The sequence below is a fragment of the Dermacentor silvarum genome, chromosome 11 (genome assembly GCF_013339745.2).
Source record: "Dermacentor silvarum isolate Dsil-2018 chromosome 11, BIME_Dsil_1.4, whole genome shotgun sequence".
In the NCBI taxonomy this organism is placed as follows: domain Eukaryota; kingdom Metazoa; phylum Arthropoda; class Arachnida; order Ixodida; family Ixodidae; genus Dermacentor; species Dermacentor silvarum.
The window spans coordinates 43,088,525-43,103,026 of NC_051164.1; the positions used below are offsets into that span (position 1 = coordinate 43,088,525).

Here is a 14,502-nt window from a genome sequence, read left to right on the forward strand (position 1 = left end):
GCGCGTGTGACATTGCGTACCATTGGTGTGCGCGAGCACATAGGTCCGCCAGTTTATTTCCGCCAAAGATTAAGAAAAGAAATGGGCAAATGTATAGCAATTGATCAACCGCTTGACAGAAGCTTCGCTTCAGATACACCTGCAGAGGTCGGATCTACATAAAGGCTCTTTTTTTTTAATTGTACCGGACGTAATAATTACCCTACTTTTACAAGAGTTCTTTTTGTGCTATTCAATGAGTATGGATATCTTATAGTGAGAGACAGAGAGTGAAATTTATTTACAAAAAGCAAGACAGGTAGGCCTGAACTCAAAGGTTGTTCTGGTGAGCTACGTTGTACTGGGGAATAAGAGCGAGAAAGCAAAGTAGTTAGAACTAATAATGATGAATAGAAAGAAATATTTAAGGGGAATAGTACACACCACACGCACACCGCATTGCGGCATTTCTAAAGCCGTGTATCTAGTCCAGTGACTTGTAGAAAGACAATAGATCTAACCATATATAATTACGTACTTATAAAGCGATATAGCACCATAGAAACTATATTAATGCTGTCTGTTTCACGTGTTCCGGACGACAACTTTTCAACAATTCTAATATCCATTATTCTTTCGGAGTAGGAACCACAATGCTATTGGCTGTCTTTATTTCTGATGATTGAGGCGCCTCCACTTGTCAGGATTCCTCAAGGGCTTGCCACACGCGAAAGCAATCCACAAGCTGTCCTCGACAGCCAATTAAATCTAGAAACAGCTTATGCCAACTAAATTTTTCTGAAAGCATTTTACTTTTTTGCTGCATGCTACAGGCCTTGCCATGCCCTCTATAAAAAACTGAGTGCGCAGTGGCGTTTCCAGGAAGAAGCGACGCCATTGGCTGCTTCTGTCACCAGACCATAGCAGAAGCGCATCATTGTCGTCTGCTTGCCGCGCCGCTTTCACTGGCCTCTTGATTTTTGATAAGCGCGAGCCGCCCAAGGGAGAGGCAACTGTGACCGTCCCTTTGACGACAACAAAACCAACGCGCGGCCGACTAGAACAACGAAACGGGTGCGTTTTCATCGCGGTCCCATTTTCTGTGGGTCGCTTTTGTCTCGCGCGCAGCGTCCGGCCTTTTGTTACTATTCACCGGGTTTCCAGCCGCAAATTAGACAGTCCTTCTGCAGACGGGATGTCAGATCGCGTCGTCTGCTCTAGATGTCAGGAGGACGATCTGTGCGTTCGTCTGCTTCTGGTTAAGACTAGTTAGTACACGGGCCGAAACACGGCACCAATGTGTTTACAGCGGAAGGAGTCTGATTGTAAAATGGACAGAAGGCGCTGAACGGCCGTAGGTCTGTCTTCCCTCGCACTATCGAACAAGGCTTAGCACGGCTACGCCCGGACTCGGAGATGTCGTCCATAGTTCGCTGGCTCAGCGTCTGCTACTGCGTCGTAGTCATAGCAGCCGAAGAACCAGACTGCGGATTCGAGGTGCCTGGGGATGACGTCACGCAGAGGACGGGGTCCGTAGTCTGGAGCTCGGTGTCGACCGACTCGGCCGTGCTGCCGAACAGAACTGCGAGACGCGACGAACGAGAACCAGACCACGGTGATGGCGGTGCGAAAAACGTCACGAACGCCACGACCGCCACGGATTTGCCGTTTCTACTGGACGTTGCCCCGACGCTCACGTCGTTAGTCGAGAGGGATGAGTCTGTGGTGCTGTCCGTAGCGACTACGGAGGAGTCAACTACTTCGACTCCGGATACGACGATTGCGGAGGCGAAGCTGGAGAGGGACTTCTTGGTGAGTGGTTGGTTTCATTCATATAGCGCGTGCGTACAACCTGCGTTCTTCGGCATAACGAACATTTGCGTACATATGCACTGATCACGTGTTATCGGCATGTACGACGCGTTTGGATTGTGAGTTCCTGCATGATGCAGATTTGGAAGCTTTGTGTTGATTTTCTTTCATTCCCCGTACACCTTGCGCCAAATCCTGCCGAAGGAAAAAAAATAATGTTGGCGCCTTGGCATGAAGGCACAAAATTGTCACTGAATTATGAAATGTCGTATAATTACAACGTCCATGAAGTCCTAAATTTGAACGTTTACTTTTAAATGCCTCGACATTTTCCATTTGGTCTTAGCCACCAACGTGTTACTTTGCTGGATGCACATGTTAGAGAATGTAGAAGTGGTTTTGCTTTGATGACATCGTGGCTAGCATCTTCGCCTACTATAGCACGCCGAGAAGCTGCTTCTACAAGGAGTGTAACAGCGCGAAAGGTGCGTCTTGCGCCGAGCGACAAGTTGATAACTGTGATAATCCGATGAAAAGTGTTGACCGTGAGAAACAAAACAGTAAATGCGCTATATTATGGTGCACGAACGTCATCGTGGCCGAGTACAATCACGATTTGTAGCATGGTTCACGTCTGTAACGCTATGTCAAAACTAATAATGAAACAAGAATAATTATACGCAGATGTAACACGTCATATTGAAATCATTGCCGTTACGCTGAGGCAGATAAGTAGATGATCAACAATGTAGTAATTCAGTTTTTTGTTAATGTAACCCACGTTCTGGGCTTTTCCCCGACCTCTCTGACAGCAATCAAAATCTGAATAATCGTATGTTCAATGTTTTTCGTTATTCCCACGGCTACAGTGACAGCAGTCAAAATATGATCACCACTAGGTTGTAGTTCCTGTGCAATAATGCGGTAGGATTAGGATTTATATTGGAAGCTCGAGCACACACACACACACACACACACACACACACACATATATATATATATGTGTGTGTGTATTTGAAATTACGAAGCTGTCAATAAAATTTGTGCTGGAATTGATCTCACGGTGTCATAAGAGCACTTATTAGCGCAGAGCTCCGCATATTACAATTTTAGCTGGCAGGCAACGAAGTGCCGTATTACAAATGAACTAAACCATCCTTAGCAAAAAAATAAAATAAAAATTGCCTGCCACATAAATGTAGGGAGACGAACGGAGCTAGTATGTCATACTGCAGTTTAGATGTACGTGACTCAACACTATCGATCCATAACTATTTCGTTACAAACGTAACAAGGACTACAATAAAGAATAATAAACGCCTCTTTTCAGATGAGCTACCTAATAATATCTTTAACTATTCAGTACTAATAAATGCATGCAGAATAAGCAACTAACGCACTACGAAACACATTACCCCATACGTGCCCCTTGTAACGTAAAAACAGCATCTTGTTTAGTTCTCCGGGGAGTCTGTCAAGACAAACTACGAACCTCTTATAACGCACTAAAATAAGAAAAAAGATCAGGTCTCAGTCATTGTTTGCAATACTTCTAATTTGTATATAAACGGTAATGTTTCGCCACACATCCCACCTTACATGGCTATCGTTTCCACCGAGTTCCAACTCGTTGTAATGTACATTTCTTTAGGGACTCTGAGAAACATTTAGGATAACGGCAGTGAGGCACTCTGGAGTTCTTAAATAAGTAATTTTCTACGAAATCTGATTTCACCTATAAGGTTAAAACGTTTACCGTACGTTACCCACAACATTATTTCTACTTCAATGGGCTATAAACAATGTGCCTCACCTAGTTCTCCATCGAAAAGAAAAAAAACAAAAAAACAAATTGCATGCCCCACATAGCGATCGCACAAAAATGCGAAAAAAAAGAGTATTCATTAAATGTTACAGCAAAGCTGTATATGGCTTCCCCATTCGTCCATCTGTCACCTGTACGCAGAAATTATCATCATCAATATGGCTCGAACGTCGTTGTCCTCTTCCACAGCTGGCTCCGTTGCCGCTCATCATTCCAGCGTAGAATTTCACTTCTCTTCTGTCGTCGTAATGGGAAGGCCGCGTTTACGGGGGCATGAACCATTGCTTAAGGGGGGTACGAGCCATTCATTGTCTTACACGACGGACAGATTTAATTTTGAAGCAATTTAGTTTTGAAGAATCGCAAGCTGCAACGTGACAATGGCGGACTGCGGGCATACCGTCAATGACGTCGTTTTCTTTGTCGCAGCCGAACGTGTGCGTAGCCTCATTAAGAAACACAGAGGCGTAACCAATAATTGAGAAATTATTTAATGAACGGTCGCGACTAACCCAGTCATAAACACCGGGGCCGCACGTTTCAGCTTCGCTGGTTAATCATCTGTACGGAGTGCTATGGCTGTGATATTTTTCAAAGCCCATATTCAACTTCTTATTACCTGAAGTTAGCTGCAATCTTTCGATACACGTCAGCCTTTAGCATGGCTTCGTATTTCTCTTATTATGAAATCGCCGCCGTCTTTTGTCCTCCCAAGGCAGCGGCGCAATATTGTGTTTCATATAACTCTTCTAAGCAGCCCCAAAAAATGAGTAGCGAATTTAATTCAGCTCTAATTACCCCCACACCTCAAAGTTTGCCTGCGTATCAACCCTAACATTTGACACATTTCCAGAAAATATTTACTACGTGAATGACCTAGTTATATTTTTTCACATTACGAAAAAAAAATAAATATGTTGAGCACAGGTAGTCGCAATAAAAGCTCGTTACGTGGAAGGCCTTTATTTTAATAATAATTTGTGGTTGATGTTGCTCGTGTTTTTTGGAGAGCATTATTTCCCGAAAGGTTATTCTCAGCCGCATTTTCCTGTGAAATTCTCGATAATTCTTACTCGGTTGTATTTTCGGTGCTTGACCAGCGTATTAAAGGCGTGCGTCGGTTGGTTTAGGCGGCACGGTTCGCATCTCGGAATGTTTATTAATTATGGTATCGCTGGATGATCCCTTAGAGTGGCATCACCTGCGAAAGTGGTTCACAGCTGCGATTTCTTTGCAGTTGCTCGCGTTGGTATTTGTTTTGTAAGCCGCACGGATACACGATACAGTGTCATTTATTAAAATGTGACACGCCGAACGCTTAGGCTGTACACAGTCTTGCATTTCGCTTGTAGGTACTGGGAGAGTGCTTTAAAGGCCCAACTACAATAGGTCTGGAGATTCGGTCTTTTCTGCAACAGTTGCGTCGTTTTATTTATGGCCAGAGAGCGAGCCGAGCGCGCGCGGAGGTTAAATGAGGCTAGATTCATAGAGTACCGTATTATCCGGACTACAGTCAGCAAATGGCGTATAGTCCGCAAGGCCCAATTTGCACTCTATAGTTTCTCTTTGATAGTCCGCACCCTCTGTACAAGCCACAGGACGAACTTTGGTTAACATTTTTTTTGAGCTTCTCTTCGACCATTAACAGTAAAGGTAAGCAAAAATTTTATTGTCAGCCAGTAAGAGCATGGTATCTTCATTAGGCTGCACACGAATTCAATTTTAAAATCCTTCAACAAGACGCCGATAATGCCGCTCGGGCCGCTCTTGACGACACACAGGAAGAGGCCATACCACTCTCACGGTCCGACGCAGCCAGTAAACTTCGAGCACAGAAGATTACGCTCTCTCTATGGTGCACACCAAGCGGCCAGTCCAACCGGAGCAATCGTCACTACCACCTGCCCTCTTTGATGCATCTCTGTATGCCAACTGGACTACGCCGAAGAGAGGCCACTATGCTTTATCGCTTATGGCTAGGGGTGGCATTCACTAAATCTTATTCATTTCTGATTGGAATGGCCGACAATGCTCTTTGCAATGCCTGTCTTTGCGAGGAGACGCTAGAACACATTCTATGCGACTGTCCTGAATATAATGTTCAGAGACAGTCCCTGGCGTCCGTTCTAGCGCACCTTGACAACAGACCAATGTCAGTTGAAGTGATTCTCACATGTCGTCGACAGAAGACATCGAAGCTGAAGGCGACGAAGGGACTACTTCGCTTTTTAAAAGAAACGGGCTTGGACAAGCGGCTGTGACAGTGATGTCACGTACCACGCAAGAGTGACGGACTGTGACTGACGATGTGTGTGCTGTGCTGTGTGCTCTCTCTCTCTCTCCTCCCTATCTTTCATTCCCCCTCATCCCGCTCCCATGTGTAGGGTAGCAAACCGGTTGTGCTGAACTGGTTAACCTCCCTGCCTTTCATTCTCCACTCTTTCCTTCCTTCAACATCAGTATCGCCGGGGCTGCCTGAGCAGAAATTAAGCATGTCGCTTAACATTAAACTTAGTAGCGCAAAAACTCGAAATGAAAGATAACAGTGAGAGGCGAGAGGAACTGAAAGACGACCGCTGCACTCACAACTGTTTATTCCGAAGCAAGGCATCCTACATATACACAAACATGCGCACACGCATAAAACACACATAGGGTGCCAGTCAGCCGTAAGCATCGTTGTCACTTTTAAATGCGTAGCCATCTCATTTCCGAATCATAAAGCGTAAGTCGTTTGACTCACGCAGGCTAGACCAATGATTTGGATCTGGTAGGCCTCTAACAGTTCACGTGCGGTTTTGTTCTGGCTTCTGCCTAGGATCCTGACATAAAAAAAAAGCAGTGGTTCACTGCCAGGAAAAGACGTGCAATGCGCAGACAAGTGCGCAGTCCTATCCTCCTTTAAAACATTTGCGTGCTCTCTCATTCGGTCGTTGACGCAGGGCCCCGTTTTCCTCAATGTAGCACTTGCCACAGCTAAGCGGGATGCGATAAACCACTCCAGTGGAGCAAGCAAACACTTCTCTTTGCAAGCAGACAAAGAAGGCGGCTTCGTTGTTTTACCTAAAGGTACTTTAAAAAAACGGGGTCAGTGTCATTAACAAGAATTTCGCCCTCCAAAAAAGTCCGGACATCACGCGTGAGGAAAGATTTTCTTCGTTTCTGCGAAGATAACAACCTAAAGAACAAACAAAAAAGTATTAAAAAACAAAATTGACTCGCTTGCTGTGTTTTTAGTCCTAAAACGCACAAGCCGGATACCCCTTTCAGGGCTATCGTCAGTGAACTTGGCAACTCGAGGTTAGCCGTTTTTCGTTGAATTGCCTGAATCAACTCAAAGTCGATGATCATATTTTAGTTACTAACTCCGACGATATCGTCAGCTATTTTTCGTGACGACCATAACATTGGTTTTGGCCTTTCTGTAGATATAGAAGAATTATTTTACTCTATTCCGCATCGGAAATTGTTTGTTGCTATCAAAGCACGCATCGATGCCCGTGGTGAATCGGAATTTCAGACTGCAATTGGTATTAGTTCTGGCAATTTTCTGGTCTTATTGGAAGCCTATCTCAAAAGTACTTTTATTCTTTTTGACAACCAGCTATACTTACAAAAGAAGGGCATATGTATTGGTTCATGCTTAGCGCCTTTGCTATGTGACTTACTTCTTTCTGAAGTGGATCTAATCCTTGACAACTGCTTTAAGAACACGCATATGATAAACTGTTTTTAAATATGTAGACGATTTTTTAATTCTTTTGGACGAACAGTGTTCTTCAACTGGCAATGATGAAATCAGAATAGTTCGAAGCCTTTTTAAACTTCATGGCAATGGCCTATTTTATTTTTTACCCACAAGATTCCGGTTGACAACGTGCGGCAGTTTTTATATTTAAACATTAAGTTTTTAAAACAAGATTTCTGTTGGTGCTATTCACCACGTGCTAAAAAGAGCTTTTACTATACGATTCCGCCCACTAAAAAATTAATAAACGAGGGATCGCAACAACCTGCCTGGGTCTGCGCTTAAGAAATCGTGTGCTCACAGGATCAAGACGAGTTTTGACGATCAGATTGAGCGCGGCTGTTAAAAGCCGGGTACCCTCGCTCGGTGTTGACGTCAGTGGGGAATCTTTGCTCCAGAAGCTGAAAGGCAACAAAATGCCTAAGGTGGGGCAATGAAGTCGAGCCCAACGCTCAAAAAAAAAAAAAAGGGCACCAGTGGTGCCGTACCTTCACAAAGTTAGCCACAACCTGAATAAGGTGGCGAACAGGTACGGAGTACCTGTGGGTTTCTCCGCCCCGAACCGTCTCTGCCTTCGAATCGCGGGTGGCGACACGAACGGCTGCACAGTACAGCACGTTAAGCGTTACGTGCATTGCTCCACTGTAGTGGTTTATCACATCCCGCTTAGCTGTGGCAAGTGCTACATTGGGCAAACGGGGCGCTGCGTCAACGACCGAATGAGAGAGCACGCAAATATTTTAAAGAAGGATACGACCGCGCACTTGTCTGCGCATTGCAGGTCTTTGCCCGGCTGTGAACCACTGTTTTTAATGTCAGGATCCTAGGCAGAAGCAAGAACAAAACCGCACGTGAACTGTTAGAGGCCGACCACATCCAAATCAATGGTCTAGCCTGCGTGAGTCAAGCAACTGTTACGCTTTATTATTCGGAAATGAGAAGGCTAAGCATTTAAAGGTGACAACGCTGCCTTCGGCTGACTGGCGCCCTTTGTGTGTTTTATGAGTTTGCCCATGTGTATGTTTCTGCATATAGTATAGGATGCTCTGCTTCGGAATAAACAGTTGTGAGTGTAGCGCTCGTCTTTCCTTTACTCTCGCCTATCACTGTTATCTTTTATTTCGAGTTTTTGCACAACTAAGTATCATGTTAAGTAAACGCCAACTCACCCAAGAAGAAGTTATTCTTGAGCATGTCGGATTCAACCAAGAGCTCGTCAATGTCTTCCTCACCTTCCAAATGTCTAGCACACTCTCGACTACACTGAGCTTGAACAATGCCGCGCAGGTTTTTCGCTTTTTTCGTGCCATCACAACTGTTATTGTATGTTGAGCATATATAAAGTCGCATGTGAATTCTGCAACGAGTTTTTGTATATGTGCTCAAATGGCCAAGCTCTGAAACGCAACAACTTTAACTATGGCGAGTAGCATTCATTTGGATATCACGATCTGCAAGCATGAGCTGGAAATAGCACTCGTGTGCAGCGGCGATCATTCTGGAGGTGACTTTGCTGTGTGAGTTAGCCAGGGGAAACTTTTCAGGCGTAGTCTGGCCTCGCCCTCTTCAAGCACACCTCCTCTCTCAACAAACAAAATCAAGTATAGTTCACACCCATAGATAACCCGTATGTCGTGAAATTCCGACATTTAAACTTGTATTGTACGCGGATGTCCTATAGTTCGGAAAATACGGTAGTCCTCTGCAGGATGCAGCTCGTGCATATAGACAAGGACGCCAAACTTAACCAATAATATGGAAGATTTCTTCTTTATGAAACCGGGGTCACAATTAACTAATTGTGACAGATGAGTTGGCAAGGCATATCCCCTTATAATGCATTTTCGTGGTGACACAAGTTTCGAGATATTCATTGCCAAAGTGTGCAACAAATTACATGGGCGTTCCTGTTACTTATGTGCTTCAATGCATAAAAGAGCGTTTTCTTTAAAAAAAAAAGGAAGCGGAACAGTGCATATTTACAGCTAGTGTGATGGCACATATCTAGAACCCCATGCCATCTTCAAAATTCATTCCAAGTCGTTATGCCTTGAAAACTCACTTGCTACAATTCATAAACTGCAATATGCGCCATAAAGTAATTAATTGGTAAGTTAATTAGTGAATTTTCGTCAATGAGTTGATTATGTGTTTTCATTTGTCGGGCGAGTACTGTACGCCTCTTTGAATAGTCCACCTCAAGGATTATTATTATGCTGTCTGTCAAACGTGATTTTTTTTAATTCTGCAGAAGCTTAAGAACGATCACCCCGTGTAACGTGAAGCAAAGCGATGCTGGAAATCACAGTAGCGAAAAACTGCGCTTGGTATTGTAGCATTGCACGCCAGCACCTTATGTTGTTAATGAGTGACTGCGTTTTCTGAGAGCCAGCGTCGGTGCGGTTACATCAGAGGCGGTATTCTCGGGCGATCACCCTCAGAGTCACTTTCGCGAGATTACAGCGCCGGACGCGTCAGCGTTTATGAGCGACAGCGTTCCTGGCCCAATGCCATGCATGCTTTCATAGCGCAGTGCCAAGAACGCAGTCACCCTCGCGAAAGTGAAAGTATCGCCGAAAGTGATCGCCCGAGTATACCGCCCCATACCACTGAGCCTGGGTTTTCCGGGATGCCTTTTTTTTTACTTTTGCTGGCGCTGAGAGCATAACGCTCGCTTCAGCCGGCGTTGAGGCAGTCTGAAGTTGTTTTCTTGGAGCAGCCACATGAATAAATTTTGAAATGTAGAATTTTTTCACTTTACAAGACAAAGATTGGTTTCCCTGGCCAGTCCAAATGCTTGAGCTCAACCCTTTGTTGCAAATGAGTGCGTGTTCCTTCTCCGCTCTCCTAACTCTGTCCTTTCTTGGCGTGTGTTGGTCAGCTGAAAGCAGCAATCCACTGCATTTCGCTCATAGGCTGTTGTGATATTGTACTTCAATAAGAAAAATTCAGAACTCATGGAAATTTCGACGACAAGCTGTTTTTCACGTTCATCAAGCTTATATATCCATAGCTAAAGAACAGCGCGAAATAAAACCAGGACAAGAAAGACGACACAGGACGAGCGCTGCTAAACCAGAACAAGAAGTACGCGCTGTTTCTTTAGCTGTGAATCAGTACCAACAAGCTCCAGTTTGTATCCTTTTAAATATCATATTTCTGATTTGCTGCGTTGTTGTTGTTCTTACACTTCTTACATTAAAAACTTCTTATGAAAACTGCCTAAAATGCTAGAAACTTCTTAAAAACACACAGGCGCCTGTAGAAAATGTCTTCAACTAAATGTCAGGGATTGTGCTCCAAATAGCGGCCGCGGCGAATATATTGTTCTTGTTCGAGCTTGGTGGTTCCCACTCCCGCACGAGGTCTTATGAAAAGTAGTGGGACTAGCATCAATAAAAATTTGTTTTTGTGCCAAATGCAAACTACATGTTGTAACCTTCAGAGTAATGCCCTCCAGTGTAACACACTTGTGCTGTTTTTTTTTTTTTATTTTGCTCTGTCCTGCCACTATGCACTGCTGGAGGAATTCTTTTGGAATGTTGCTCAGCTTTGTCGTTAGAGCACTTCTAGTGGCCTCCACGCTTCCAAAACAGCTCCCATCGATGATCCTCTTCAGCTTGAAGCTTTAAAAAAACTCACATCGCACAAGATCTGGGCAATAGGGCGGCTATGCCAGGTCGGCGATGTTCCTCTCAGCCAGGAACTATCGGGTACTGAGGGCGTTGTGACTTGTTGCTCTATCGGGTTGCGCCGGTCTCGATTTGTCATGTCAGAACACGGCTCTCTCCCTGCGCACTAAGCTAAGCAAACGCCACAGGATCTCTTTGTAACCTGGCTGATAGATCGCGTGGCCCTGTAGAAAGAGTTCCCTGTGCACGATGCCTGTCATCGCATCGAAAAACGTGATCAGCATGGCTGCATGTATCAATCATCGCCAGCGATGAATCTATGATGGAAGCAAGTGTGGTCTCGTTCGAAGGTGGCCCATGGTGTTCAGGCCCACGTCTGCATGCTGAGGTCCTTCCTGTATGAATTCAGTGGCTGTGGCACCATTTTTCCTGTAGAGTTCTTGCATGCGGGAAATTTTCGGGGATATTCTTCAAATAGCTGCCGCTTTGCACATCTAGATGACCGGCTATCTTTAGAAGAGCTAAGCCGACGATTAGTACAACTGCCTTACCCGTTCGACGTTACTGTCAGTCCTGCTTGTTCAAGGCCTCTCGCTCCTGGAATCAACTTCCATTTGCGCATGCCCCTCTTTGAACCTCGTGAGGCACTCACACACCGGCATATGTGACATGGGGTACACTTGTCAAAACATTTCAAGTGTGTTGAAGTAGTTTCCCTCAACCGGACCAGAAATTTCAGGTTGATGGGTTGCTCCATGTTCATGGTTCATTCCTCAGTTCTCACAGCTGAATGATGGGCAAAGCGAAATGTGCAAACAAATGTATGTTTAAAAATCTTATGATTATAGAAAACTTGAGATAGGTGTTACATGCTACCAAGACATCGTAATACTTGATTACGCAATGAAATTATCCATCGTTTTACCCATAGGTCACACAAACAAAATACCCAGTCCCGATACTTTTCAGACAGACATCGTATGTCGGCGACGTGTAAGAATGGGCCATTTTTGTTATTCTGAAGCCCTTTCTCATTCTAAGAAAAAAAAATATTTTAGAAACGCCGTTTTGCTTACTTGGACTGAGTTTTTCTTTTTCTTTTTTTTGCTTTGTTTGTGACATTCTTTCTATATAGGAGCCTCCATTCTTGGGGGCAGTATCGGCACTTGCTCTACTATTGAGAAATTCGTATCGAGCGCAAGTTCTTTGCTACATTCTCAGTAATGTCGCTTCCAATTTAATTCCATCATTGCTCTTAATTATTGTCGTTTCCTGTTCTGATACTACCCAATTTATTTTCGTAATTCTGCTCATTTTTGGGCGAATCACTGATAGTGGCTACACGCCATTACCGGAAAGAAATCAAAACCAAAGTTCAGTTTTCTTCCCCCCTTTTCAGCAAAGGGAAAAACGACAAGATGAAGAGGAGGAGGAAGAAGCGGAAAGTAAGTGTCATGCTCTCAATATGTTGCCTTCTAATTTCTTTCAGCAGTTAGGCAGTGCCCACATTTCAACTCGTGTGACATTTTCTACGAGATGCTTGCAAGTGGCGCTCAGATTGACTGCTTTTCACGAACTGTTTTCATGTCTGCGCGAAACTTGCTTTCGACATCAGGCAACAGGGGTCGCCACTGTCGATACGTTATGCCCATGTACTAAGGACATAAACTAGGAGATATCAATATGCCAGTCTTCGTGATGCTATTCAATTCACTTTTTCTCTTCCAGTATAAGCCCAACACGTCACCTGTGGTAAACTGCATTTTGGCCTGACATGTTAAGTTCCAGGTAGTTTTCAATCGCCGCGCACTTATTTGGCTACCATGCCGTAACTGTGCCTACAAAGACTGAGCAATAAAACCTACCACGTCCTCAGACGGGGCCATGACTTTTGGGCCGATACCTCTGGCTCCAATCCTGTTGTGCGCTGACCTTTCCTAACTGTTTCCTCCCCCATTGAATATACCTGTGCCTGACGTATGCCGCGCCACCTGCTGGAACGCAGAGTTCATCGCCAAGCCCGAGCCGTGCGACTTCGGACAGGCCGAGGAGTTGGGCATGTGCGACTGGACCAACTACTTCAACGCGACGCCCAAAATGGCCTGGAAGCCCGGCAAGGGAGACACGGCGCTGTGGCTCGGGGGACCGAGGACCGATCACACGCTGAACACCGGAGAAGGTACGCGAAAACGCGCCGCGCATTTTACCGGTGTTTCTATGGTGAGAGCACCTTAAAGCACGAAGCAAACCAAGTAGAAACAATATGAAACTAATATGAAAACAAATGCCGAAAGCGTCCGGAGGAAACAGCTTTTGTTCTGGAAAAAGAGGTTGACGGGATCGATATTTATTTATGTATTTATTCAGATCCCCCCTATCCAGTGTATTATATGGGTGGTGGGATGAATATTATACAGCCAGAAGATTTACCTGGTTTAACTAGTTACAAATTACTAAGGAAATCAAGAAACTAACATTTGCCACGGAAAGTGAAGTGGTTAGCAAGCAAAGCAGCAGAGTACTGCGAATCCGGCCGTTTCACAATTAGAAAGATAGAGAGAGAAAGAGAGAGAGAAATATGCAACGTAGGTTACCGCTTTCATAAATACAAAAGATAGATGAGAACAACATCACTGAATCTCAATTCGATCAATATGCATGAACAGGTATGTGTGAGCAAATGGACAAATCAGAGTAACCATAAGAGCAACATCAGTAAGGGTAAATGTAAGTAAATCAGTAACAATAACAGTTCATGCTCAGGCCTATAGTCTACAAGTCCACACCACACAGACATTGCTAATAAGCGCACGTTCAAAAAATGCAGTGCTTCGCTTCACTACAGGTGTTTTTGGTATTTACGCTGTTGTAGTACTTTCCAATAGGCGACGATATTCAAGCTGCGCCCGACACAAACATCGGGGTCGCAGCATATAGATAAACGCTGGGAGTGCAACAAGTTCTAAGCAGGCCAACTGTGTAAAACAAATTCTTTTTTTTTCTGACTCACTGCATGAAGGTATGAGACAGGACTCATACTTCTGCCCGCCTCACATAAAGGTAGAAATAAGCTCTTCCTTTAATGCAATATGCACTTGTGCTTCAACACAGTTCGGGACAGTTTTGCCTTATGGCACGCCTGCAATGAAATTTTGATAATGCAGGAAGTGTTTGAAAGTGAGAACTGGAGTTTTTTTTTTTTTTAGAGGTTCCTGCGTTGTCGTAAATCGCAAAAAAATTTATGTACTTCGAGCTTCTGGACCTTCTCATTTGATATATAAACATATCTTTGTGTTGCTTTGACTAGTCGTCGGAACTCTTTTATGGTTTGATGAAATAAACTTTGCATTAGTAACCCAGGCTCCACTTTACAGCTACATAACGTTTCTATAGCTTCATCAGTCCGTTCAAAAACGTTACTATAACGTTTCTATAGCTCAACAGTCCGTTCAAAAATATCATAATGCACCGCAAAAGCCCATGTTGGTATGGTGTTGCGTTGCTGA

At 44.3% G+C, this 14,502-nt stretch overlaps 1 protein-coding gene across 1 annotated transcript in view; it reads left to right on the plus strand.

Annotated features, from left to right (window-relative positions):
- Positions 1-894: 894 nt before the first annotated feature.
- Positions 895-14,502, plus strand: part of LOC119433998 (MAM and LDL-receptor class A domain-containing protein 1) — a 96,970-nt gene continuing 83,362 nt past the window's right edge. Inside the window, exon 1 of the mRNA XM_049658490.1 lies at positions 895-1,791. Coding sequence (XP_049514447.1) covers positions 1,396-1,791 — 396 coding nt within the window. The 5' untranslated portion in view covers positions 895-1,395. The remainder of the gene's footprint in view (positions 1,792-14,502) is intronic.